Below are 26420 nucleotides of genomic sequence, written 5' to 3'. Positions count from 1 at the left end.
CTGCTGAAACTATTCAGTTCCTTAACGGATCGCATCTTCTCGTCCCCTTGTAGCCAAGGAACGAGAGGTCACGGCCGTGCTGAAACTCCTCTCCCACACCGCTCGGAACTTCCCCGGAGTTTTCTTCTACGGCAAGGCAGCGGCAGTCCTCCCTGTTATCGGCCGTGTTCTCCCATTCCTCGCTGAGCCCACATTCCGGTTTAGATAATTCCTAATCTCTAATCCTAACCGGAAACCCCATTCCGACTGATCTATCTTTACTTGCAGGTCCCTCCACGAGCTGATCTTCGAAACTGCATCGACCCTGCTTTCGTTGCTCCGCACGGGAGAGCGAGATGCTTACTGCCAGTTCTTCCAGGACGCTATGCAGGCTGTCGAAGGTGTGGTTTATTTTAATTTCTCATTCTTAATTCACGAATTTTAATGCTGCCTTCTTCTCCAACCCCCTTGGTTGCAGATATTGCTTATGTGGCATACCTGCACCAGGACATGGTGCTATCAAGGAGTGTTTCGTTGAGGTGCTTCTGTGAGACATTTGCTTTAATTTCTACTTCCACATCGCTGTTCAGCGAGATTCCTGCTTGTTGTCAGCCGGAGGATGGCGCGGGTATTGCAGTTGATCTCGGCGAGAAGACTCGGTGGCAGTCGTTTGCTGCATGGATTATTAGGCTTCTGAGCAAATGCCTTACCGATGGGACCCTTTATGTGGAAGGGTTAGTGAATACATCATTTGTTTCTGCTGCCTGCTATCTTTTGTGCCACGGCGATGGGACTTTGCATACGGTGGGTGCGATTTTACATTCCTATTCTCCTCGCTGTTTTCTTATACTTCATACGTGTTTTTGCATTTTCCCGGCTTCTGATCTCTTCTTTTGACAAACAGGCTTGTTTTGAGTTTGTACGTATTACAATGTCAGTTGTAGATGCTGACATAATTCCGGTGGAAAATTTCATTCGTTCAATTGTATGCATTCTGCAGCATGATGAGGAAGAACATGCTGTTTTCAGGTATTATATATATGTTGGTGGATGTCCTTCTTCTTTCTATGGCTTTACTAAACGCCGTGGGTGTTATTGTCGTTTGAGTTATGAAATATTTTAGGCTGAGGAGATACTCTGAGCAGTGTAGATGGTGATAAGAGCTTTTGGGTGAGAGAAGGACGGGAAGGGTGAGAAAGGGGGAAAATAAGAACAACGGGAGGGGGAAGAATCCTTTGCTTTCTCAGCGTCTCTTCACTTACTAGTGATTTATTCCTTGTATTTAGGTTTTTTGTCGCAACTCTCGCTAATTGTACCTAGGATTCACTGGACAACGTTGCATGGGGTATTAAAGGGGAGCTCTAGGTCCTTAGTAGGAACAAGGGTTTTTGTGCACGTGAATTCCTTCGTTGAGCCCTCAGTAACAGTTGCCTCCTGTCCCATTTTCTCTATTAGGTCCAGCTTGGCAAAAATCCTAGGGAATGCCTACTTTATAGCAATGATAGAGATTCCAGAAGAATATGGCTTCATGTATACTCTAAAAGATGGACTTGGGTAGGTGGGATCCAATTGCCAGCCGAGACCAAAGAAGAGCTCATGATGAATTTTTCATGCAGGGTTTGAGCTGGATATTCCATTCGGATCCATAAAGTAGTTTTCTAGCGGTGCTTTGGGCGTACTTGCTAGCAGATTTGTAGAGGACTCCAGAACCTCGACTCAAAAGGACTAACCAGCTGAGTTCCAAGAGAACATCACCCAATCGGGTTTAAGTCATTTGCCAGCCAAAAACAAGGCAAAGACAACTAGAGAGAGATTACCCATAGGCTCAAGAAGAACAAACTTAAAGGCCATCACTGGATTCGTTGGATTAATTCAGCTCAATAGTCATTAATGGTTGAAGAAGCCTCTCAATACATACCTCCGGATGTCCAACGACTTATCTTCATTTAAGTTCATGTCTACATTTTGGCTACAATGTATTGTATTATTTTATATTTATCATCTGTATATCTTATTTTATTACTTTTACTTTAGCACTAGATCCTTCCTTATAAATAGGTGTTCTTGGAGAGAACCAAGGGTTCCAAATTTCACGTTCAATCACTATACCCTTTGAGCATTGATAATGTTTTGTCCCCTTATTTGCCTCATCTCTATTCAGCCTTTCACATTTTTTGAATTAGTAAAATTCTAATATAACTATGGGCAGATTTAGATCCAACATCCTAAAATGTCTCCCTCCATTAATTCATTAGCAAATGCCACGATCATTAAAAGATTGCATGCTATTTCTTAGGTTGTGATTAACAAAATTTGATGGCGAGATGGAAAAACAATAGTTATGATGTAGAAAATATTCTAAAAGCTGCTAAGTTGCTTCATGTTTGTCACCCTCTTTATCAAGTCATCAATTTCTAGAAAACTTAAATCTCTGGATCTTAGTTGTTGATTCCTCAATTTTGAGGGCTTCGCCTCTCCAGCGGCCCATGTGTTAATTGTAATTTGCTGATTTTCTTTCTTGGGAAAGTTTCTTCTTCCTACGACATCACATAGGGTGCGGCCTAGAGAGTGTTCAATGCATTTTAAAAATTGGGTTAAATAAATGGTGTCAGTGGGAAAGTATACTTTATTAGGGATTTTTTGGTCTATTGCAAAAGAAGTAGACTGCATTTCTTTTGCATGGATTTTGAGAATCCAGACGTTTAGTTGGAAGAATTCCAATTGTAATGTAAAACAAGAACGTATTTAGAGTTCATTTCTTAGTTCATTTTCTATGCATTTGAAATTTGATGGATTTGGGCAAATTCTAAATACACAACTCTATGAAAAGGGTTGCCAGCTGCCATCGCTGTTCGCCACCATTGTTCATCCCCAATAGCTGCCAGCTGCCAGCCGCCGCCAAAGCTCTAGGTTCTGGCTGCTAGTACTATCCGCAGTCTTCTTTGGCAAAAACCAACTCCACCACTTTCGGCTACCGTTGCCACCTGCCACCACTTACCTACTGCGTCTTTGACTGCCAGTAATTTATGTAAGACCACACATTCTTTAAATTATTTTATTTTCATTATACTTCAAGCCAAACAAAAAAAATAAAATAAAATCACACATTTATCTTACAATATATTAAACAACTAAAAAAAAATTACAAATACAATGCATTGCCTCTACATTGCATTTATTTTATACGACATTAATTTTTGAACAAACCAAACAACCTCTTAGTGATTTTCAAGGTCTATATGCTTGATATTCTTTCTAGTGGATTCATAAAGGAATTTATATTTACAATAGAAAATTGTGGATAATTTATGATTAGCTATTTTTGCTCTATGCTTTGAGTAAACAGTGCTCATGATATGAGCTTGTACTAGACCCGAGGGGAAATTAGACTTTGTTTATAATTTTCAAGTTTTGACGAGGTTAATTTATTTATGAATTCATCAATTGCTTTCTAAGTTTTTCGTAGGTTATTAAAGAAGCATATATATAAATATAAATAAATAAATAAACTAATAATATATTGTAAATCAAGAATGTGCCAGCATGGAACCTGAAGAGATTCAACAGTCCAGAAGGAAGTAAAACAAAGGACGATCCATCGACAGGAGACCAAGAGGCTCGCTTAATCCAATTGCATGTTGCCATCTGAGTCAAGTACGAAAGCCAACCAAGCCAGGAAAAGGAAAAAAATAATGATCCAAGTTTGAACCGATCAAACAAGTGTTTGACAGGTAAGCACTTGAGATAACCATCCCCAGAAAGCCGAGCGAAGGTATCAACCTAACTCGACAATTCCGACTAGAGGAAACAATCCAGTTCCTCAGCATCACGAGCCGTCCCAAGGACTCCCTCGAGGTTCCTAATCAGGAACAAAAAATTGATAACATAATAAGCCTCCCAATCACCCCGTATGACTCTCTCATCAAAGAATTAATTATAGAGTTACAGTGATTCATCATTGGCTCGATAGCTTAGCCTCGTTTTGTCAACACGAGCTCCTCACCTAGGGATTAAGGGTGGATGAACAAAATAGATCAACCATTCAACAAAGCCTAGAGGACCGAGTCAGTCCTGCTGACCTGAAGCAAATTTAGTCCAGTCGACCAGCTGCATCGACTCAACCCAACCGACCAAATTGGCTTTACTGAGCGGAAGTCATGCTAACTCTGTCAGTCAAGTCATAAGGCAACTGAGCAATAGGCTCGTACATGTCAAATATATAAAATAACTTATAAAACTCACATTAAAGCAGGGGCAGAAATGTAATATCACATATTGTATCATCTCCATTGTGCTTACTCAAATAAGCCCGCGCGGTCTATTTTGTCATTCGAGGTTGTCTGGACAAATTCGTTGATGATTGAGCCAATTGAAGTCCGATGCGTGCGCGACGTGGTGAATGAGATCATTTGGTTTGATTGGAGCCGTCCGAGAAGCAAAATGCAGATCGGCCTTCGCCTGAGTGAAAGATAAAGTTTAACAGAACAACCCCAACCGCGTGCCCTTAAATATAGACTGAAGAGTATCATATTGGATGTATTGAGCTCCTGGAAAGGACACACGTGTGAACTATAGTCCTAATGCGCTTAGGTGGACATCCCACACATACGACATCAAAAGTGATGCCAACTTATATATATAATTACCTTATTTCGAGCTAAAACGAGCCTACCATGGCTGAAAAAAGAGTTATTTGCATTCAACTCATTTATAATTTGAGATTAAAAAAATTGTTTATTTTCGACTCGTTTACTTTACAAACAATTCAAATGCGAGCTACATAACAAGTCAAACAAGAATTGTTTGCGAACAACAAGTTTTTTTTGTCAGCCTTAGTAGTGCGCGTGCATACTATAACCTTATGGAATGCACATCCCTCCCTTCCCCCCCCCCCCCCAACAAAATATTCCACTCCAAGGTGCCTGACATACCCGTGAGATTATTGGTGGACTATGAGGCCCAATCTCTTTGTTACCATTATACATCTCCCAATCATTTTTACATAATTTTGGTTATGATACATTGTTGTAAAACAAAAATTACTGACCAATATCAGCAAAATCATCATCACAAGTTCTCACAATCTCACAATCTTTATCTTGACTCGAGTTTCAAAAAGGAGAATTAAAAAACAAAATTTCAATCTTCAATAAATATTCTCCACCTGTTTCATGAAACTTTCAAGGTCAATAATGAATATCAACTAAGTCTAAGTAAGACTTAAACTTAGATATAGCAAATGCTTTAGTCATCATATTATTAGGCTTATTATGAGTACTTTCTCACAATAATATCACAATGAATGATAACTTCTTAAATAAAGTGATAATGAATATCAATGTGATTAGTTCTCTTACTAAACATTTGATTTTTAATGAGATAAATAATAGTTTATCATCACACATCACCGTAATAATCTCTAATTCTTTACTAAGTTCTTAAAAAATCTTTAATAAAAATACTTGCTTTATAAGATTCAATAATTGCCATGTATTCAATTTCATTCGTAGACAATGTTATTGTAGTTGGCAGGTTAACATTCTAGCTAATAGTATAACCATCGATAATAAGCACATATCATGTAAGTGATATGCTCCTATCAAGGTTTCGAGTAAAGTTTAAGTAAATATAACCGATGACGTAATATGTAGTTTTCCCAAACCAAAAACAAATATTTTTAATTTCACACAACTATTTTAGTATCCACTTAGTCATTTTTTTATCTTCTCATTAAGATAAGCCATGCATCTACTGACTACACTAATTTCCTATAATAAATTTAAATGAAAATATATCTTAGCATACATGATAAATCCCACTATACCGATATATGTAACTCGAGATACAAACTGAATCTCATCATCTTATTGTGGACGCAAAATTGATGACAGTTTGAAATGTGCGGCTAATGAAATATTAATAGATTTGGTATATTGCATATTGAATCTATGCAAGCCTTGCCTTTCGATCTCTTTAAATTTTTATGTCACAGTCCTTTCGCAACATCTAAAGCTTTCTTCTCAAACTCACTATTGAGTTAAGTCTTCAACTTCATAATTTCTTATTTATTCATGGTAGTTTTCAAAATATTATCAACATATGAGAATAAGTAGATAAATGGCCTATTGTCTTTTTTCTAAAGTAAATACCGTTATCACATGTACTAATTAGCGATCATGAATGAGTCAAATTTATTGTGCTACTGCTTATGAGACTATTTCAAACCGTGAAAAAAAGATTTCTTCAACGAACAAACAATGTTCTTTACATGTACTCACAAAATCTTCTAGTTGCTGCATATTAAATGTCCACCTCAAGCTCTTCATTCAAAAATGTAAATTTTACATCTATCTAAACTTAGGGTTATGGTTTATCACAAACGAAGCAACTACTGAAGATAACATATTTATAAATGCTACGCTTTGAATTTGAATGAATCCCTCTGCAACTAATCTTGCCTTGTATATGTCATCTTCAACACTCTGTGTACATTTTTTTTTAATAACATATTTTCAGTTTAACATAACTTCCCTAAATCCTTAGTGTTATTCTTGTATATGGATTTATCTCCTTCTGAATAGTAATCATTCACTTATCAATGTTTATTGAATTAATTGTTTTTTTATAGCTTGAAGGTTATTTGCCACACTCAATATCTTTGGCCATAGTTAAGGCATGAGCAATCAAATTAGCCTCATCATATCTACGGGTGTCTTAACTATTCTCGTTGGCCTATCATTGGTGATAGAATTTTGCGGTCGTTGCAGTTGTGGCGATGAAGAAATTGCTTTGTCATGGCTCGTTGAACTTGATTTAAAAATCGTATCGGATAATGTAGTTGTCTCAATTTGAACCTCAACTTATTTGCCAGATTTCTCCTCTTGGTTCATATCACTAGATCTTGTAATAGGTGTTGCGCATAATATGATAGTCCCATCAAACACATCTCTATTAAGGTTCACTTTCTTGATTTTTGGGTATCATAACTTATAGCTCTTAACCCAAATCTTATAATCAAGAATATACATTTCATAGATCTAGGCTCTAATGTACCATTATCATTATATGTATAAACGAGTAATCTGCAGGTTTATCTGACTAAACCTCATACAAAGCTTCTTACAGTAGCATTGGAAGGAGTGTGATTCACCAAATATTAAGCTGCAACGGTATCTTGAGCCCATAATGACCTTAGCAGGCTAAAATTAAGTCATTGAATCTTCTAAACAAAACTCTAAGCTATTATTGGTGCAGAAATATTTGATCTGCTTACCAGTTTAATTTTCAATCATAGTCTTGCACTCTTTAAAAATAACATAAACATCACTCCTATTTCACAAACAAGGATCTTAACTTATTCTGTTTCACAAATAAGGATCTCAACTTTTTCAGAGAAGAAGTGGAAATAATGACATTGCCTGTCAGTTCAATTATCTGATAAGATTCCTTTGGGAAAACTCTCCAAATAAGTTTCTTTTAATTTATAAGCTCCTAAACTTAGCTTGTTGTTAGATTATACTTGCTTAATTCACTCATTCTATGTACACCAAGCTTTAATTAAGAACACTATGGTCACATCTTAGGACAAACTGACCTGCTTCTTGCAGAAACCTTGTCTATGATTCTTCTGTCGGTGCTTGTTTTCATGTACTGCATTCAACTTGTCAAGATGAGATTGTCAAATCTACAGCCAGTGAAATAGTTCGAGTTTTCCCTAAATTATTGCAAAGTACAGAAAGCACTGAACTTCAGGTTATTTTCATGCTTCTTTCTCCAGAGTTCCATTTAAGCGATTAAGCGTGTAGATGGAATGTGCAAGTTTTTATTTTTGTTTTAGGTAGCATTGTGCAGTGCATACATACGTATTGCAAAAATTTGTCCCATAAATATATGGAAGCCGGCACAGCTTATTAGAGTACTATCCTCGTCAAAACCCTGTTTGTCTCTAATTGAGTGTATTCAAATGGCTGCCTGTGTTCTGGATTCATTTCATGCTTGCAATGATTATGTTGTTTGTCAAGGCATTTCATGTGTAAGTGGCAAAGATTTTGATATTGCAAAAGTTGGCGAAAAAAGGTCTACACAGAGCACTCATTGTGACATAAAGCGACAAAAACTACAGGACATAAAAGAATTTCCTATTGTTGATATTCATATTAGTTGTGAACCCAATGAATCCTCTTCTTGTGAAGATAATAAGAAATGTGTAAATGATCTACAAATTACACTTTCCAAATTTATCGACTTTTCAAGGCCTGAAAATTGTGGAACTTCTCCTTTGCGGCCAGAAACTTCAATAACGGCTCTTAGTCTGCTCTCTACTGCATTTTGTCTATATCCAAAAGTCACCTTAGCTACTGGCATCTTTCAGCAAGTTTTTTCCTGGATTCCATGGATGTGCCAACAGGTATGCTGAATTCTGGAAAGATTTTATGATTTATTATTTATTTGATGTAAAATATTACTGCTCACTGAATCTGATTAATTAATCGAAGATGATTTGTTACAGGAAAAGGCTACAGGAGCACTTTCATTTGGATTGTCCATTTATTTGGTAGCAATTCACAACATATTACTTCTGCAAGGTAAGGAATCTCCCAACTTTATTAAGCCTTACAGCTATAGAACCTTGAATCAACGGGAAAGCTATTTAACATTTAAATTTGTGGAACATTTGAGGTGCAAACTTGCTACGAGCTGTGCCTGTTTTGCTCATAGGTTTCACATGCAATGTGAAGCAACCGCTACTCTCCTATATTTAGTAGATTTTTTGCTAAATAACAGTAAATATGCACATGCATGAAGTACTGTGTTTGAAGCATATGTTATATGTTCTTTTAAATGTGTAAATTCAAACTTTATATTCATTTTGTTTTGTAATTATTAAATGCATAGAAGCTCAACAATCTGTCCTTTTTTTTAACATTACATTAATTTATCACCTATGAAAAATATCTTTCAACGTGAAATTACATAGACGTATTATTAATGATTTTATGCTTCTAAAGAGTACATTAAGTAAATGTCAAATGAGCAGTAATGAAGTCTTATAAAGTTTTTTTAATAGCATCTTCTAGATTTGCTTTTCAATTTTATATTCATTTTTTTATATTTATTGTTGAATTCATATTAGTTTTTATATTTTTTATTTTTTTCTATTGCATATTTAAATTTATTACTTACGAAAAAAATATTTTAGCACTACTAATTGAAGAGATTATACTTGCCCAAAGGCATATAATGTTCCCGTTACCTATTTCAAGCACCCCAAGCACGGTCTTGACATCAAGGATAATGATCCCATTTTGAGGATGATAAATTTTGATCTCTCTTGTGGTACCATGAAGTCTCTTAACCCAGATTTTTGCATTTTTTTCGTTGGCTCAAATATGTTGAGTAGTCTTTTGTTATCTATTTCAAAGCCTTGCCCAAATCAATCCAATGCTTATGAGAGTTTAGCAAATCATTATTGGACTAAATTCTTTTGCCCAAGCCTTAGACTAGTTGGAAAAAAATAGTACTTGATAGGATTACTAGGACCCAAGTTGATGCTTCCCTTGATGAACTATTTTTTACCCTTGCCTAGCTTTTATAAGTCGCGTCTTTTGAATGCTTGGCTCTTGGCGATTTCTCTAGAGGAGTTAAATCTTATTCAACCATTTTCGGTTGGCGTTGGTTGACATTGTCTTGTATGTCTCGGCCAGCTTTTTAGTAAGTCTCTTTTTGTTTGTAACTTGTCTCGAGAACTTATCTCTTCTTAGTGAACTTTCTCACAAGTTCAAGTATGGCCATATTTGTTAGGTCAGATTTTGCCTTGATTGAACTTGGTTGACTCTTTTTCCTCATTAGGAAGTTTTCTTATGGCAATGACTTATCCCAAGCACTTCTTTGTTCGTCATGAGTTCTCCTGAGAGCTTTGCTCTTGGAGAGCCCCTTATGGAGGTTAACATTTATTCCGACTAGCTTTGAATAACTCTTTTTCTTTCCAATGATTTTGCCCTTTTTTTGTTGACTTACCCAAAAACTTGCCCCTTTCATAAAATTCTCCCGAGAGATTGGTTCTTAAACTCCTCCTTAGTAATGCCAACTTTTGTAGTTTCAATCGGACTTAACCTACATTCGTCCTTTCTCAGGTATTCCTTGTGCTAGTAACTAACCATGAGAATATTTGTGATGAGTTTCTCCTCGGAGCTCATTTCAAGAAGTTTCATTGGGAGGTTGATTTTTTTTTTTTTTATTCTAATTGGCCTTGATCAGAGGTCTCCACCTTGTGACTCTCCCCGAGAATTCACTCTTTCTTGGCGAGTTCTCCTAAGTGCTCAACTATTAGTGACATCCTTAGGAACTTTAGCTTTATCATTTAGGTAGACTTTGGTCGACAACCTTTTTTCCTTAGCTGTCTGAAGTCAGAGCTAGTATATTCAATTGTTTGCATTATCCTTTAGGTTATTCAAGAACAAACATGTTTTTCGAAGTACATAAATTCTTGACAAATCATGTTGATTGACAATATTCCTTCTTTTTGGGGTAATATTTTGTGTGGCACATTGCTCAAGAAATCTTATCATACAGGCTCCTGCTTACTGCCAACTGACTCTAGCTTTTTCCACTAAAGCCTTGAGGTAAGGCTGTGAATTCCTGTCCTCTGCTCCTATTAAGAGATTAGCACATCAATGAGTTAGAAAGTTGATTATCACTAAAAGGTTGGCAGCCCCTCCTCTAGCTTATCTTAAGATGTTAGAAGATCACCGACCTTAAGATTAATGCACTTTAGGATGTAAGGATAGTTGTAACTTGGGCTCCCTTAGTGTTTAGCATATAATCCTCCTGTAGAGATCCGCCTTTGAAAAAAGCTTGAGATGTTAGAAACTCGAGATATTTTAGGCCTCCATTTTGATTCCTTCTTACTTAAGTGTAAGGAGTCATTGGTTTTTTTCTCTTTGGTGTTGAATTTCATATATGTTCCATAAGTTAAGTTGATTGAATGTGATTAAAACGAGAAACAATGAGTGCAACATTAAGCAAATTGAGGCCAAAAATGCCTCAATCATGCCCAAAGCCTCCTGGAAGATCACTTGTTTGCATAACATAATTTATTGGCGCATACAGAGCATAAAAAATGTTTAGGAAGAGCCATTTGATGAAGGAAACAATCAACAGATGGGGTGATGCACAAATCAAGTACCAGTTTCTTTGATCTTCATCAAAACTACCCAAAATGATGCTTGTTCGCAAAATAGACCACTTGAGCTCATCTGGAACATCAAAATTACTTACGAATGGGTCTTCTATAATCAATTCAACCAAACATAATGAAGACAATAGTCTGTCGGCACTACATCAATTTGGACCCTATTTGTCACAATCGCCATCAAAATCACTCAAATGCTCTCCATTCATAAAACAGACCACACACACGGATCCAAAACATCAAAATTGCCTAGAAATAACATATATATTCCAGTCCTTACTCACGAGCTGTCAACATGAGATTCGAGGCAAGACATGATTTTGAAATATACGAGGAATATGTAAATGTGCAAGAAGAAATTAATGTTATTTGTATTATGGTAGTCTGTCTCTTACATGCACATGCATATATACTAATAACTAGAGCACATGTGCACTTCTTTGTTGTACCTTCTTTATATGTTTACTTCAAGATATTATTTATACTTGACGTACTATTGTCCTAGAAATTATTTTGAAAGCACTATAATGAACATTATATTAATGGCTCAATGAAGCGAATCATGTTATAGTGTGATTGTTCTTTGTGATGTACTCTATAATAGGTTGTGATTTGCTATGTGGAGTGTTTAGTTAGGAGCCTGAGCAAGTGAGGATTCTATAATGTTTCCTATTTTCCTCCTTCCACCCCAGGGCTTGCTTTCATTTTATTGCCTTTTAGAAATATTTAGTTCTCCATGTTTTATTGCTTTTATATAGTATTGGTTTTTAATTTTAGATGTTTTTTAATGGCCATGAATATTTTTATATTGTTAATTTTCTACTTTAAGCAAGCAGAATTGCATGATTACTTTCTTAGTCAAAATTTTAAAATTAAATAAACCTGTCTCATTTAATTCTAAACAGAGCATCTTGAGGTTGTTGAAAGCCATTGACCAGATGTCGTGATTAAACATTTTACTTTTTATCTTGGACATTGATGTGCTGTCTATCAGTGTAAACCTTTCTTTAAACTTTTCCCTGATCTTCTTGGACATGAATGGGTTAAAGTATGACTAACGTTGAGCAATGATTGGATGTTTAAACCAAAGTGTTAATTGAGGTATTTTGAAATGTTAAGCAGCGGGATTTGTATAATTTTTGCTGATTGCACACTGCTTTTCATGAGGATTTCAGATTCCAGGGATGGACTAATATTATTCTATCTTCGCTCTTTAGTCTGCTTTGAGTTTATGTTCTGTAAACTTACTTGTGTTGAACATGGTCATAATGTTATATTGTATGCATGGTTCAGGCTCAGTTCACAAACAGATGGTTTTCTTCAAGGTTGACAGTTCCTTTGATGGTGGAAGTGGGCTGAGTCTCTTCACTCCAAGATATGATGATTTGATTTATTTGCTAAAATTGGCATGGACGAATGAGCCTGGTATTGGTCTTTTTGATCCTGTCTGGAAGATTAAATGCCTTTCGATCCAGGTTCTCTCCAAACTTGGTCCCTCGAGTGTGGAATGCAAGCTTGAGGTGCTGGATATGGCTATAAATGATGAAACTGAACAAGTGCGAGTTGAAGCTGCTATTTCTTTGCCTGTGATTATCCTGTGTTCTGGTCACCATATACTGGAAAGTATTTTTCAAAGATTGGAGTATGTATATTTGCTTCTCTACTGCTTCTGGGCTATTAAATTTTTTTTTCCTAATTTTTTAGTTAATTTTCTCAACTTAAGTGCACTGTATACTATTAGAATTGCAGGGTCTTCTTTTCTTTTTTGAAGCTATGGAAAAATTAAAGAATAAATATATCTTATTTTTTTCTTTCCATCTGCAAGAAACATACAAGGAATACACAACGTTCCTCTAAACAGAAATCCTGGAAAAGCGAAAGCCCTGAAGCTGTTAGGAACTAAACAGCCAAAAGATGAAAGAACATAAACGATATATTATTCAGCTAAAGCCCCAAGGAGCTTGTCAAAAACTCCGTTCATTTGCTGTCGTTCTCATGTCCCTTCTAAATCAACCATAATTTTTCCCAGCATTTCCACAAAAGTTTAGGCTTGTTTCATTAAAATGCTATCAAACCATCGTTCTCTTTTCACTAAATATTATATCTAAAACTGCCCAATGCTTATTATGGTAACTGATATATGGGCTGTGTTAATATTTTTAAATGCACATTTTGCTTTGAAAGTTGAATAAAATTAGTTCATTTGCATGAGATTGTTGATTTTTCTCCAGAACCAACTAAAGTAATTAGCATTAAAGTCAAATTTTCCTATAAACATCTGGAGGCTGAATCCAAATTTTTTGCCTCTTTATGCAAACTAAAGCTCTATCGAAATTATTGTGGCATGCCTTCTATATAATTACATTTATTTTCTTTTGAAAATCATGAGTTTTAAAAAATCGTGGCTTTGAGAGCAAATTTATCTAATATTTTATAATTTCACATATGATGTATACCTCCTCTAAATTGTTTACTTGTTGGTTGTCATATTTTCTCAGGTCAATTTGTTCAGGCAAAAGTGAAATAGTTGGTCGATCAATCCTCTATTCATTAGGCTATTTGTCATGCTTATATAACTCATGTGCTTATTCTGATCATCCAGATGGAAATTCTTGCCATTTATTTATAACTAATAACTATGACAGACATGTTCAGACAATAGATCTTCTCTCTACTGGTTTTTGGTGTTCCAAATGTGACAAAGGAGTGCAACACAGTGGATCTTTCTGGTCCATGCCTAAACTGCAAAATTCAAAGCTTGATATAAACTTTGATCGCGTTAATTTACCTTCCATTTTTCTGCAACTTCTTTATAAGGAATCATCAGAAGCCTTTCTGGTTGCTTATGTTACCGTCCTTCCCCGAATTCTAAAGCATGCAGATCAGAGTACTCTGCTTACTACGAAATATAAATGGATAGAGTGTATTGATTATTTTCTTCTCCACAAAATGAGAGCAGTCAGGGAAGCATTTAGTACTGGAATAATTTGCTTCGTTGATAAACACATTTTAGAGGCCTTGTTTATGGATGGAGAGACCAGCAACAAGACCAAAGAGCAGAAGTTCCTGGACAGAATGAAACATGCACTAGCCGTTACTCAGGATCCATTGATTTTGATGACTGTTTTGGAAACAATAGCTGAGATAATGAATTTTTCTGATTGCCATGAAAAACTTTTCTTGTACTCCCTTGTTTTGTTTGTTGATCAGCTTGATAATGAAAATGACATGGTGAGGCTAACTGCATCGCGACTAATACACAGGTCGCCCCGTTTCAATCCCAAAGGAGGATTCGAAGCAATCCTTTCGAAATTCTTTCACATTAGAGATGGATTGTTTGAGTATCTCTCTGCGAGGCTTGTGAGTCGCCCCACTCTGATCCATAAATTTGCTGAAACTGTTTTTGGGATTAAAGCTGGAGAACTTGTCGGAAGAATGGTTCCTTTTGTTATACCTCAGCTGATTGCTTCACACAAAGTTGATGATCATGCAATGATTATATTGCATGAGTTAGCAAGCCATTTGGATACTGATGTAGTACCCCTAATTGTGAATTGGCTGCCAAAGGTGCTGGCATTCGCTCTTCTTCATGAAGATGGAGAGCAACTAACTTCTGTTTTAGAATTCTATCATTTCCAAACAGGATCTGACAAGAAGGAAATTTTCTCTGCTGCTTTGCCCGCGCTTATAGATGAACTTTTATGCTTTCCTGTGGAGGAGGACATGAATGAAACTGAAAGAAGGTGAACCATAACATTTTAGCTTTCATTTGTCTATAGTGATCTGCTCTTAATGCTATCGATAATACTCTTTAAAGTTGTGATTTCTTCTAATGATGTTTTCAGGACAACAAGAATTTCAGCAATGATCCAGGAGGTTTCTGTAATCCTGACTGGATCTGTTGATCTTCCAGCATTTTTAAAGAATCACTTTGTTCGACTTCTTAACAGCATTGATAGGAAAATGCTGCGTGTTGATGATCTTCAGCTACAGAAACAAGCCCTTAGACGTATAGAGAAGTTGATAGAGATGATGGGATCTTTCCTTAGTGCTCATGTTCCCAAAATTATGGTTCTTCTCTTGTATGCTATTGACAAGGAAGATCTTCAATATGATAGTCTAAGTGTACTGCAAGTATTTATCAACAAACTGGCTGAACTCTCCCCTTCCACCATTAAGCATGTTATTTCACAAATTGTAGCTGCATTCATTCCATGCTTGGAACGCCACGGTGAAGTCCCTTCCTCTCATTTGGGAAAAATTGTGGCGATTTTGGAAGACCTTGTGGTGAAGAACGGGTTGACGCTGCGGCAACAAATTCGGGAACTCCCACTTTTACCTACTGTTCCGGCTTTGTCTAAGGTTAACATGGTTATTCAGGGGGCAAGGGGTTCAATGACTTTGAGGGAGAACTTACAAGATGTCATAGATGGTCTCAACCATGAGAGCTTAAATGTAAGATATATGGTGGCATGTGAGTTGAGCAAGCTGTTGAACACAAGAAGAGAAGATGTTACTGTCCTTGTAGCTGGTGAAGCCACACCAGATTTGGATCTCATTAGCTCTCTAATCACATCTTTGTTTAGAGGCTGTGCAGAGCAGTCCAGAACTACTGTTGGGCAAAGGTTGAAATTAGTCTGTGCGGATTGCTTAGGAGCTGTTGGGGCAGTTGACCCTGCAAAATTTAAGGGAGTCGCTTCTCAACGTTTCAAAATTGAATGTTCAGATGATGATCTTATTTTTGAGCTTATAAACAAGCATCTTGCAAGGGCATTTCGGGCTGCATCAGACACCATTGTTCAGGACTCAGCTGCTTTGGCCATACAAGAGCTTCTGAAACTAGCTGGTTGCCAAGCTTCTCTGAATGAGACTACAGGTACAGATTCTACTGAGATAATTGATGTAGAAAGTAGCAAAGCATACAAGGAGATGAATAAGAGGGGACAGATATTTTGGGATCGTTTTTCTAATTATATTAAAGAAATTATTGCGCCATGCTTGACCTCAAGATTTCAACTACCGAACATAACTGATTCTGCATCTTTGGGTCCAATTTATCATCCTTCCATGTCATTTCGACGGTGGATTTTCTGCTGGATCAGGAAGCTTACTGCTCATGCAACAGGGTCTCGTTTCAGTATCTTCAGCTCATGCCGTGGTATAGTACGCCATGACATGCAAACAGCCACTTATTTGCTTCCATATTTAGTCCTTAATGCTGTCTGCCACAGCTCTGTTGAGGTACGTTGCAGCATAACTGAGGAAATCCTCTCTGTTCTTAATGCTGCGGCTTCAGGAAACAGTGGTGGTGGTGCTACATTTCATGGAGTATTTGGGGGACAGAATGAAGTCTGTATTCAGGCTGTTTTCACTCTGATTGATAATCTGGGGCAGTGGGTGGATGACCTGAAACAAGAAATTGCTCTCTCCCAATCTCTTGGAGTTTCAACCTCTAAACAAACACCTAAAGGTGAAGACACAAATGGGCTTGTTTCTGATGCAGATAAGCTCCTTGTGCAATGCAGTAATGTTTATGAGCTTTTATCTGCCATTCCTAAGGTTACTCTTGCAAAAGCTTCCTTCAGATGTCATGCACATGCTCGTGCACTGATGTACTTCGAATCGCACGTGCGGGAGAATTCTGGGTCCTTCAATCCAGCTGCTGAGAGCAGTGGTTTCTTTTCTGATGAAGACATCTCATTTCTTATGGAGATATATAGTGTTCTCGATGAGCCTGATGGCCTTTCTGGCTTAGCAAATCTGCGAAAATCTTCTACGCTCCAAGACCAGCTTCTTATAAATGAGAAGGCAGGAAACTGGGCAGAAGTTCTAACCTTTTGTGAGCAAGCTCTGCGGCTGGAACCTGATTCAATTCAAAGACATTCTGGTGTTCTTAACTGTTTGCTAAATATGTGTCATCTTCAGGCCATGGTAACTCATGTTGATGGTTTGATATTTAGAATACCTGATTATAAGAAGAGTTGGTGCATGCAGGGTGTGCAGGCTGCTTGGAGGTTAGGCAGATGGGATCTAATGGAGGAGTACCTTTCTGGTGCAGAAACAAATGGTCTCATCTGCGGAAATTTTGAGAATAACGCTTCTTTTGACATTGGCCTTGCTAAGATTTTTCAGGCAATGATGAAAAAAGATCAATTTTTAGTTGCGGAGCGAATCGCACAGTCTAAACATACTTTACTTGTCCCTTTAGCTGCCGCTGGCATGGATTCCTATATGCGGGCATATCCATATGTGGTGAAACTTCATCTCCTCTGTGAGTTGGAAGATTACCATACTTTCTTAGGAGAGGAGTCATTTCTGGAAAAATCATTCAGTCCTGAAGATCCAAAGTTTGCTAAAATTATCACTGACTGGGAACATAGATTGAAATTAACACAACCATCTCTCTGGGCAAGGGAACCACTCCTAGCTCTACGCAGACTAGTCTTTGGTGCCAGTGGCCTTGATGCACAAGTAGGTAACTGTTGGCTTCAATATGCAAAGCTTTGTCGCTCCTCTGGCCACTATGAAACAGCTCATAGAGCCATATTGGAAGCTCATGCTTCAGGTGCTCCTAATGTCAACGTGGAGAAGGCGAAGCTTCTATGGAGCACAAAGAAATCTGATTCTGCTATAGCCGAATTGGAGCAATGTCTTCTGAATATGCATGCGGAAGTTCTGGGCAATGCTGCAGTCTCATCACTCACTAGTCTTTCGCTTGGATTGCCAAATCCACCATTGCTTTGTTCCACACAAGCATCAAAAGAGAATCAGGAAGTGGCTAAAATCATTCTTCTCTACACAAGATGGATCCATCACACAGGCCAGAAACAGAAGGAAGATATTATAAATCTTTATTCAAGAGTTAGAGAGCTGCAACCAAAATGGGAGAATGCATACTTTTTCATGGCGAAGTATTTGGATGATCTTCATGTTGATGCCAGAAAGCGGCAAGAGGATAATTTGCTGGTTGGTGCTGGTGGTTCATTAAATCCTGTAGCTGATGAGAAGCCATGGTGGTCTCACCTTCCTGACGTGTTACTGTTTTATGCTAAAGGCCTTCACAGAGGACATAAGAATTTATTCCAAGCTCTGCCAAGATTGCTAACGCTCTGGTTCGAGTTCGGAAGTATGTACCACAACCACAGAGATGGAGCGTCAACAAATAAATCTATGAAAGCTGTTAATTCGAGGGTATCTTCTCTTTTTCATCCCATGCATTTTTTTATGGAAGATTTACATGTCTAGCACTCAATTTCTGAATATTTACATATCAAATACCTAAACCTTAATTTTTACATAAATACCATTTATAGATATGCATAAAAATGTGTTTTTTACCTTTCAATGTTAAAATGGTCGTATTTTTGATGTGATATGGAATATTTGGGTCTTATAAATGCAGAAGGTAAAGTTTAGGTTTTAGATATGTAAATATATGGGAATTGTGTGGCATCTATTTTGAATAATCCTTTTTTTTTATTAGGACCATTCACATACATAGGACTAATTCTTATGTATTTACATATCTAACACCTAAACTTCAATTTTTACATACATGTCACCTTCCCTATATATGAAAATGTACATTTCAATTTTTAAAATTTAAAATGGCAGTCTTTTAACGTGATATGGAAGATTTGCGTGTTATAAATATAAAAAGTAAAGTTTTGGTGTTAGATATGTAAATACATAGGAATTGGGTGGCATCTACAAAAATGCACTTTATTTTAATTTTTTTGTGGTTATAAATATTCAAACCCAATGTTTCAGGTTCTAAGTATCATGCGTGGTTGTCTGAAAGATCTGCCAACTTATCACTGGCTTACCGTGCTGTCTCAGCTAGTCTCACGGATCTGTCATCAGAACGAAGAAACTGTTAAAATTGTAAAGCATATAATTACATCTGTTCTGCAGGAATATCCACAGCAAGCTCTTTGGATGATGGCTGCTGTTTCTAAGTCAACAGTAGCGGCAAGGCGCGATGCTGCTTCTGAGATAATTCAAGCGGCACGAAAAGGGTTCCGCCATGGAAACGATAATAGCAATCTGTTTGTTCAGTTTGCTGGTTTGATAGATCACTTAATTAAGCTGTGCTTCCACCCAGGACAGCCTAAGGCAAGGAAAATCAATATATCTACTGAATTCAGTGCTTTAAAGAGAATGATGCCACTGGGGATTATATTACCCATTCAACAGGCTCTTACTGTCACACTTCCTTCATATGATTCTCCTGGTTTCATGTTCTCAGCCGCGGATCATCCCACAATTTCTGGAATTGCAGATGAGGCTGAAATTCTTTCATCGCTTCAGAGGCCAAAGAAGGTAAGGATAATAAGTGTTAAGCGTGCAAATTAGATTAGAAATGTAAATTTGGCTTCACAAACAAAGACTTAGAGACCCTGTTGGATTAGTGAGTCATACAACTAGTGCTTGTCTATAAAAAGAGTAAAGTGCCAGAATAGTCCTGTGATTATTTAATGTGGTCATTTTAATCTCAGAGTCTATAAAAATATCAAATTAGTCCCCATATTTTTTAAATTGGTGCTGAAATAATTCTATATGTGGACAATTTAAGCTGATATTAAACTGAGTCTGAGAATTAAATTGGCACTATTATATTTTGGGACTAAAATGACCCCCCTGCAAAACCTCAAAAAGGATTGATTAGTTCATTTGGTGTAAAAATTTAGAATACTAAATATATACAGATAAGATGGTAGGATTTGTTTTGTTTGAAGGTTTTAAAGAACTTATCCTGGCATGGTTAATGAAATAGTGATGATATAGACGATGTGTGGCCATTCAAAGGATTGCTTAGTTATAACAAATTAATGCAAATTCTTGGTGGCTTGAGAATTAATATACTAGAATTCTATCTTGTATTGAAGCCTGTTATCTTCCTCTATTTGTTTAACTGTGTCTAAATCTCAAATGTACAAGGTACAGTGTCAATAACTGAATTTTATTATTTGGTGCAATTCCTAATAGGACATATATTCTCTAGCAATTCATATTTTCATAAATAGCACACAATTCTTATGCATTTACATGTCCCACACCTAAACTTTCATATTTACACACATAGCACTAAATCTTTCATATCATATAACAAAAAAACACTTTTAAAAGTGTATTTAACCATTCCATGCATAAGATTTAAAGCACCAGAGTTCTATGTATATGAATAAGAAATTTTAGGAGTGAGATATGTAAATACATAAGAATTGTGTGCTATTTATGTATATTTCCCCTTCAAATTAGATTTTCAACCGAGTTGAATCACGCCACTAGATGAATAATGCTAAAATCTATAACATAACCACTTATCCACCACTCAAGCATTCACCGAGCATATCATCAAATTCAGATTTACAAACATTCTGCAAAATCAATCTTTCTCCTTCCATTTTTCCAAATCCAGGTCATCTTTCTCGGCAGCGATGGTGTTCACCGCGCCTTCCTTTGCAAACCTAAAGACGATCTTCGAAAAGACGCTCGTATGATGGAGTTCACCGCCATGATAAACCGTCTCCTCTCCAAGTTCCCCGAGAGCCGAAGAAGAAAGCTTTACATTCGCACCTTCGCTGTAATCCCTTTTACAGAAGATTGCGGGATGGTGGAATGGGTTCCGCAGACTCGCGGCCTCCGCCATATTCTCCAAGATATCTACATAACACGCGGGAAATTCGATCGGCAGAGGACGAATCCTTTGATCAAGAAGATCTATGAGCAATGCCAGGGTAAGATGGCTGAGGAGGAGATGTTTAAGTCGAAAATTCTGCCGATGTTCCCTCCTATTTTTCATCAATGGTTTCTTACGACGTTTTCGGAGCCGGCGGCTTGGTTTCGAGCGAGGGTTGCTTATGCCCACACGACTGCTGTTTGGTCCATGGTGGGACATATTGTTGGGCTGGGGGACAGGCATGGAGAAAACATTCTGTTCGACTCGACGACGGGGGACTGTGTTCATGTTGATTTTAGTTGCCTTTTCGATAAAGGGTTGCAGTTAGAGAAGCCTGAACTTGTGCCTTTCAGGTTAACTCAGGTAAATGGGCCATGCAGCATAATTTACCGTAAATTAGTGAGTGTCAAGATAGAACAAATATTAAGTTTGGACTCCAGACGTAGAGGGACGCAGAGATACGAGGTTACAGCTAATAAAAAAAAATTGTTTTAGTATAGGTGAATATTCTCCTGTTGTTCCACTTTATTCAGATGTTATTGTGATGATATTAATGTATTATTGTGTTCTGAAAATTATTCTCGGTGTTATAATAACACAATAACACATCAATACCACTACAATAATACCTGAATAATGTGAAATAACACGAAAGGAATATTCCCTTGCATTACCGGGCCGAATCACAAGAAAATGAGTTTTGTGAAATAACACGAAAGGAATATTCCCTTGCATTATCGGGCCGAATCACAAGAAAATGAGTTTTTTTTTTTCTGACAGCTCCACGTGGATGTGATTCATTGGACTTCAAAGGTATCTCTTTGTCTGGAGTCCGAATATAATAATTTTTCGTCAAAATTGGGGGAAATATTTGTGTACGTAATACGTACACAGAGTTGCGTGCGTAATAACCCCGCAATAACCTATGCTTCGCAGTTATGAGAGGGTTATTGGAAGGTTATTGAGAAATTAATTACAATAACCTATAACCCTAATAACCTTTCCATAACCTTCGCGGGTTCTATTTCAATATTATTCATAGGTTATTACGAGGGTATTGCGGGGTTAATGGAGTACTCACGCAGAGTTGTGTGCGTATTACTTTCGCAAATATTTCTCCAAGATGGGCTCTTCATTCTTTACTCTTTACTTGGGGTCATTTTCGTCCCAACAGTCTAATCCGAGATTTTCTTTTTTTTTTCTGAAATTTACGAATGTAGCACGTAATTCTTATGCATTTACATATCTCACGCCAAAACTTATATTTTTACAAACCTAACTCCCCACATATGGATGAAAAGATGGATTTCACTGTTCTATACGGTTGATAAGGGTAAATTGGGTGTTGGATTTGTAAAAATGATAGTTTTGGTGTGAGATAGGTAAATGCATAAGAATTGGGTGTTGTGCATATAAATCCCCTTTTTTTGGGGGCTTTACATGCGTAATTCTTAGATATTTACATAAAAAACTTTAATTTTTACATTTTTCTAATATCTAACATCTAAACGTTAAATTTTATACCACCCAAATGTTTCATATTACATCAAGAATGCCATCATTTTAACTTTGAAAATGTGAAATACTCTTTTTCATGCATAAGTATGGTGATATGTAAAGATTAATAGTTTAGGTGTTAGATATGTAAATACATAAGAATTGAGTGGTATGTATGTAAATCTCCCCGACTATTTTCGCACTTTATTTGTAAATTATTTATGCTCGTAAAAGTTAGTTATACCATCTTTTGGGTTTCAGAACATGATAGATGGGCTCGGAATAACTGGATATGAAGGCGTATTTCTGAAAGTATGTGAGATAACTCTGTCGGTACTGAGAACACATAAGGAGACGCTCATGAGTGTTCTTGAGACCTTCATTCATGATCCCCTTGTTGAGTGGACCAAATCTCACAAATCCAGCGGTATAGAAGTTCAAAATCCTCACGCGCAGGTATGAACAAACAATCTTTATCGCCGTAAAATTCTGGTATAATTCTGTATTGTTAAATCAATTTTATTTGGTTAGAATTAATGGATTATCCACTTTCCTCCTAGGGATTCATGTTTCACAAGCTATTTGCATCCTATATATTAAAGGGTTTGTTTAGTTTGCCCAAAAATGAATGCAGAATAATGCAATGTACTATATTTAAAATGTTTTAAATTGTTGTGGCATTTAAATGCATGCCACCCAATTTCTATATATTTACATATCTAAACATTTATACTTTACTTTTTTCCATTTACACCACCCACTTCTTTCATATCACATAAAAAATACCACCATTTAGCTTTTTAAAAAGAGATTTTTTTTCATGCGTGGGTGGGTAAGATAGCATGTATGTAAAAATTAAAGTTTAGGCGCGAGATATGCAGATACATAGTTATTGAGTGGTATGGATGTAAATCTTCCTAAATTGTCTAGATAGGCTTAAAACCAATGCATGATATTATTGTTTTGTATTTAGTTTTAAGTAGAATGAAATCAATGTAAAAGCCTAACTGTAGGAGATGGTCCACGTAAGATGCCCGCAGCTGCAATGGCGAGCAATGGTTGGCCGGCGGAGTGCATCAAAATTGAACTAAATGCCTATACTTGAATACACCAAAAAATTACACTTTATTTGGTTTTCATCAACTAAATACCAAAATTTTGATGTGGCCAATTAAGGGGCCCCTATTTTGCAATGATTTTTTCCCTCAACCAACAAATATAAGAAATGCTCTATTTTTTTTTTTATTGTGGTTTCAGAGGGCTATCAGTAACATCAAAGCAAGGCTTGAAGGTGTTGTGGTCGGTGTTGGTGCAGCGCCATCTCTTCCTTTGGCCGTGGAAGGACAAGCAAGACGGCTAATTGCTGAGGCCGTGTCGCACAAGAACTTGGGTAAGATGTACATCTGGTGGATGCCCTGGTTTTAATGGTATGTACAATAGTTTTTATATGGTTGATGCTCTTATTTTTATTTCAAAAATAACCCTAAGTTTTTGCATGATGCTCTCTTCAAAGAAATGTCCCAAAGCTGTAAATCCTGAAGCTTGATGTTCTTTCAGTCTTTGGATGCGTGCTGGAAGTGCCCTTGTGGGGACATGAGGTAACCAATTAATTTTAAAAAGATTTATATACGCACCGCTCAATTCTTAAAACTCATTTTTCAGATATATGGCCCTTATCTATACATGAAAATATTTATATTTTAGTCTATGGTACATCTCATAATTTTTTGATCTATATAGGTTTTTGGATCATTGGCATCTAGAAGGTCCCCACCTTCCCCAGAATCATACCTCTCCTGTTGAAATTTTGAAGCACAAAAGGTTATGACGTCACTTGAAATAAAAGCTAGTAACAGTGATTTTTTTAAAAAAAATGTAATATTAAAGATTTGAGTGTTAGGTATGCAAAAATGAAAGTTTAGATGTTAGATATGTAAATACATAAGAATTGCGTGTTATGTATGTAAAGGTCCCTTAAATTTGTGATGCTTATAATATTAATTTTTCTTGTCCCATCTCAGGCTTATGGCTGAGTGAGCCAAAATACTACACTACCTGGAATTATACCATCCGAGTATATATTACTGCTTTGTTTCGTAGCCCTGAGAAAAGCAGATCTTAGATCAATAAGGTTGCATCATACAGAAGAGATCAGGTAAATTCCCATAGCTACATGAACTATTTCCATATTTGCATTATGTAAATAAAATCTTCGTTAAACTCCAGCTTCAGTTTCTATTAGGTTTTTAGGTTAAATGTTCTTTTTGTTTGGCTTTGAAACCATTAAGGTAAATATATCATTTTTTTTTTCTACTTTATTTAGTATTGGAGTGTGTAAAATCACTTTAATTAGAAAGTAGGTTATAATGAGCGAAAATTATTACGTGTGGCTGACCGCATTGTCATCCGGACATGCAATCGCTGTATGTAATAATTTCATTATCTCATTTAATTTATAATTAGATTAGAGGTGTAACGAAGTCTTAACCAAGCATCGATTAATCTTGAGTTTCAGCTTGGATTTCGGTTTGATTTAATGAGTTTTGAGTTTAGTTCCTTGGTTGGCTCATTTGTTAAAATTGTATCATAATTAATGGGGATTTACATACATACCTACACAATGCTATATATTTACACAAATAACATCAAAGTTTTTATATTTATTTATATTAACATTTTTAAGTGCCATAATCATACGAAAATATTAAATTAAAAGTCTATATTTAATGTTAGAAAAGCTAATCTTAGTGTTATTTTTAATGTTATATGAAACATTTTGGTATTATTTAAGTATATATAGAAGGTTTGGGTTTGTTGGCCTGTCTTAAAATGTAAGATATCTATTCAACAAAGCCTTCTGGCATTTGATAAACCGCACATAAAATTTTTGGCTGCTTCTAAATTCTCCTATTTTGTAAAAAATTAGAAGGGGAAAGATCGTAAGCTCTGAAATTAGAAGACCATGCCATTTTTGCAATTCTTTAGCTTTTAAAGCGTGTTGTATTGTTATTGCCATTCTATTATTAAAAAGGGCAAAAATGTTAATTATTTAAAAAATTAAATTAATATTACTTTCATTAAATATGTGCGAAATTAATAGCAGAACTCATTTATCATCCTCATCAAACTACAATAATTCTGACCAAAACTATAAAACCATTGTGTGAATAATTCTATTTTAATCTGTGTGGACAAATAAATCTGCAAAAAAAATTCTAAAACCATTGTAAGAAAATTTCCTAAAAATTAAGTTACGATACATCGCAAAAATTATAGGGTCATAATGATTTGCAAAATTTACCCATTTACATAGATAAACCTTATGAGTTAGATATGTAAATACAGAAAAAATATTATCTCAGGAGTACTGATGCATCAATACTCCAATGGAGAGGGGACACGTATGCAATGATCCTATTATAATGCCATATGTCACCTCTCCATTAGAGTATTGATGCATCAGTACTCCTGAGGTAATATTTTTTCTGTATTTACATATCTAACTCGTAAGATTTACTTCTTACATTTATAGTGCGTAAACATCTCATAAGAAATCAAAAATCCCTATTGGCTTTAAAAAAATAACATACCTTCAAACGCAACGCACCATCGAGGAGCTCTTATTCTGTGCAGACAGCGCACGCAAGATGCGTCACTCCCCAAATCAGAAGGTTTTTTTTTTTTTTTTTTTTGAAAAAAAAAAAAAATTTGAGCCCACTGTCATAATCTTTTGATAAAGAGTGTTTTTATTGGTACACAATAATTTTTCACCATTGAGTGGGCATATATGGAAAAAATTGAAGTTTAGATTGATAATTACATAGAAATTGAGTGGCATCTATGTAAATCTTCCTCTATAAAAGGATAATAATTGATACATGCACATTTTAGCTATAACTTGAAGAACCGAGTGAAATACAAAATTCAGTTAATTCATGCATTATGCTAATAATTTTATAAAAAAAAATTATTGAAGGAGAGCGTCTTTAAACTAAATGAGCACACACCTTCAGTTCTTGCAGAGAGATGCAATTAAAAACAAATATATTATTATGACTTTCGAATTTTTTC

General features: G+C 36.2%; 1 protein-coding gene across 3 annotated transcripts in view; it reads left to right on the top strand.

Moving 5' to 3' along the window:
• The window catches only part of LOC110023801 (serine/threonine-protein kinase ATR), a 24962-nt gene extending 297 nt beyond the window's left edge, over positions 1–24665 (top strand). The window contains exons 2-18 of one of the 3 annotated variants that reach the window (XM_020723394.1): positions 54–198; positions 268–380; positions 458–783; positions 884–1008; positions 7587–7731; positions 7817–8386; positions 8489–8564; positions 12464–12812; positions 13669–14913; positions 15016–18361; positions 18941–19492; positions 20592–21215; positions 22611–22805; positions 23607–23776; positions 23907–23947; positions 24090–24170; positions 24371–24665. In XM_020723394.1, the coding sequence (XP_020579053.1) occupies positions 54–198; positions 268–380; positions 458–783; positions 884–1008; positions 7587–7731; positions 7817–8386; positions 8489–8564; positions 12464–12812; positions 13669–14913; positions 15016–18361; positions 18941–19492; positions 20592–21215; positions 22611–22805; positions 23607–23774 (7979 nt within the window). In that variant the 3' untranslated portion in view covers positions 23775–23776; positions 23907–23947; positions 24090–24170; positions 24371–24665. Of the gene's footprint in view, positions 1–53; positions 199–267; positions 381–457; positions 784–883; positions 1009–7586; positions 7732–7816; positions 8387–8488; positions 8565–12463; positions 12813–13668; positions 14914–15015; positions 18362–18940; positions 19493–20591; positions 21216–22610; positions 22806–23606; positions 23777–23862; positions 23948–24089; positions 24171–24370 lie in introns of all 3 variants that reach the window. The other 2 variants (XM_020723393.1, XM_020723395.1) reach the window with 2 other exon arrangements.
• Positions 24666–26420: the final 1755 nt, after the last annotated feature.

The sequence above is a fragment of the Phalaenopsis equestris genome, unplaced genomic scaffold (assembly GCF_001263595.1).
Source record: "Phalaenopsis equestris unplaced genomic scaffold, ASM126359v1 Scaffold000232, whole genome shotgun sequence".
In the NCBI taxonomy this organism is placed as follows: Eukaryota; Viridiplantae; Streptophyta; class Magnoliopsida; order Asparagales; family Orchidaceae; genus Phalaenopsis; species Phalaenopsis equestris.
Note: the sequence above shows the minus strand (reverse complement) of the source record. Positions and strands in the feature narration are given on the sequence as shown.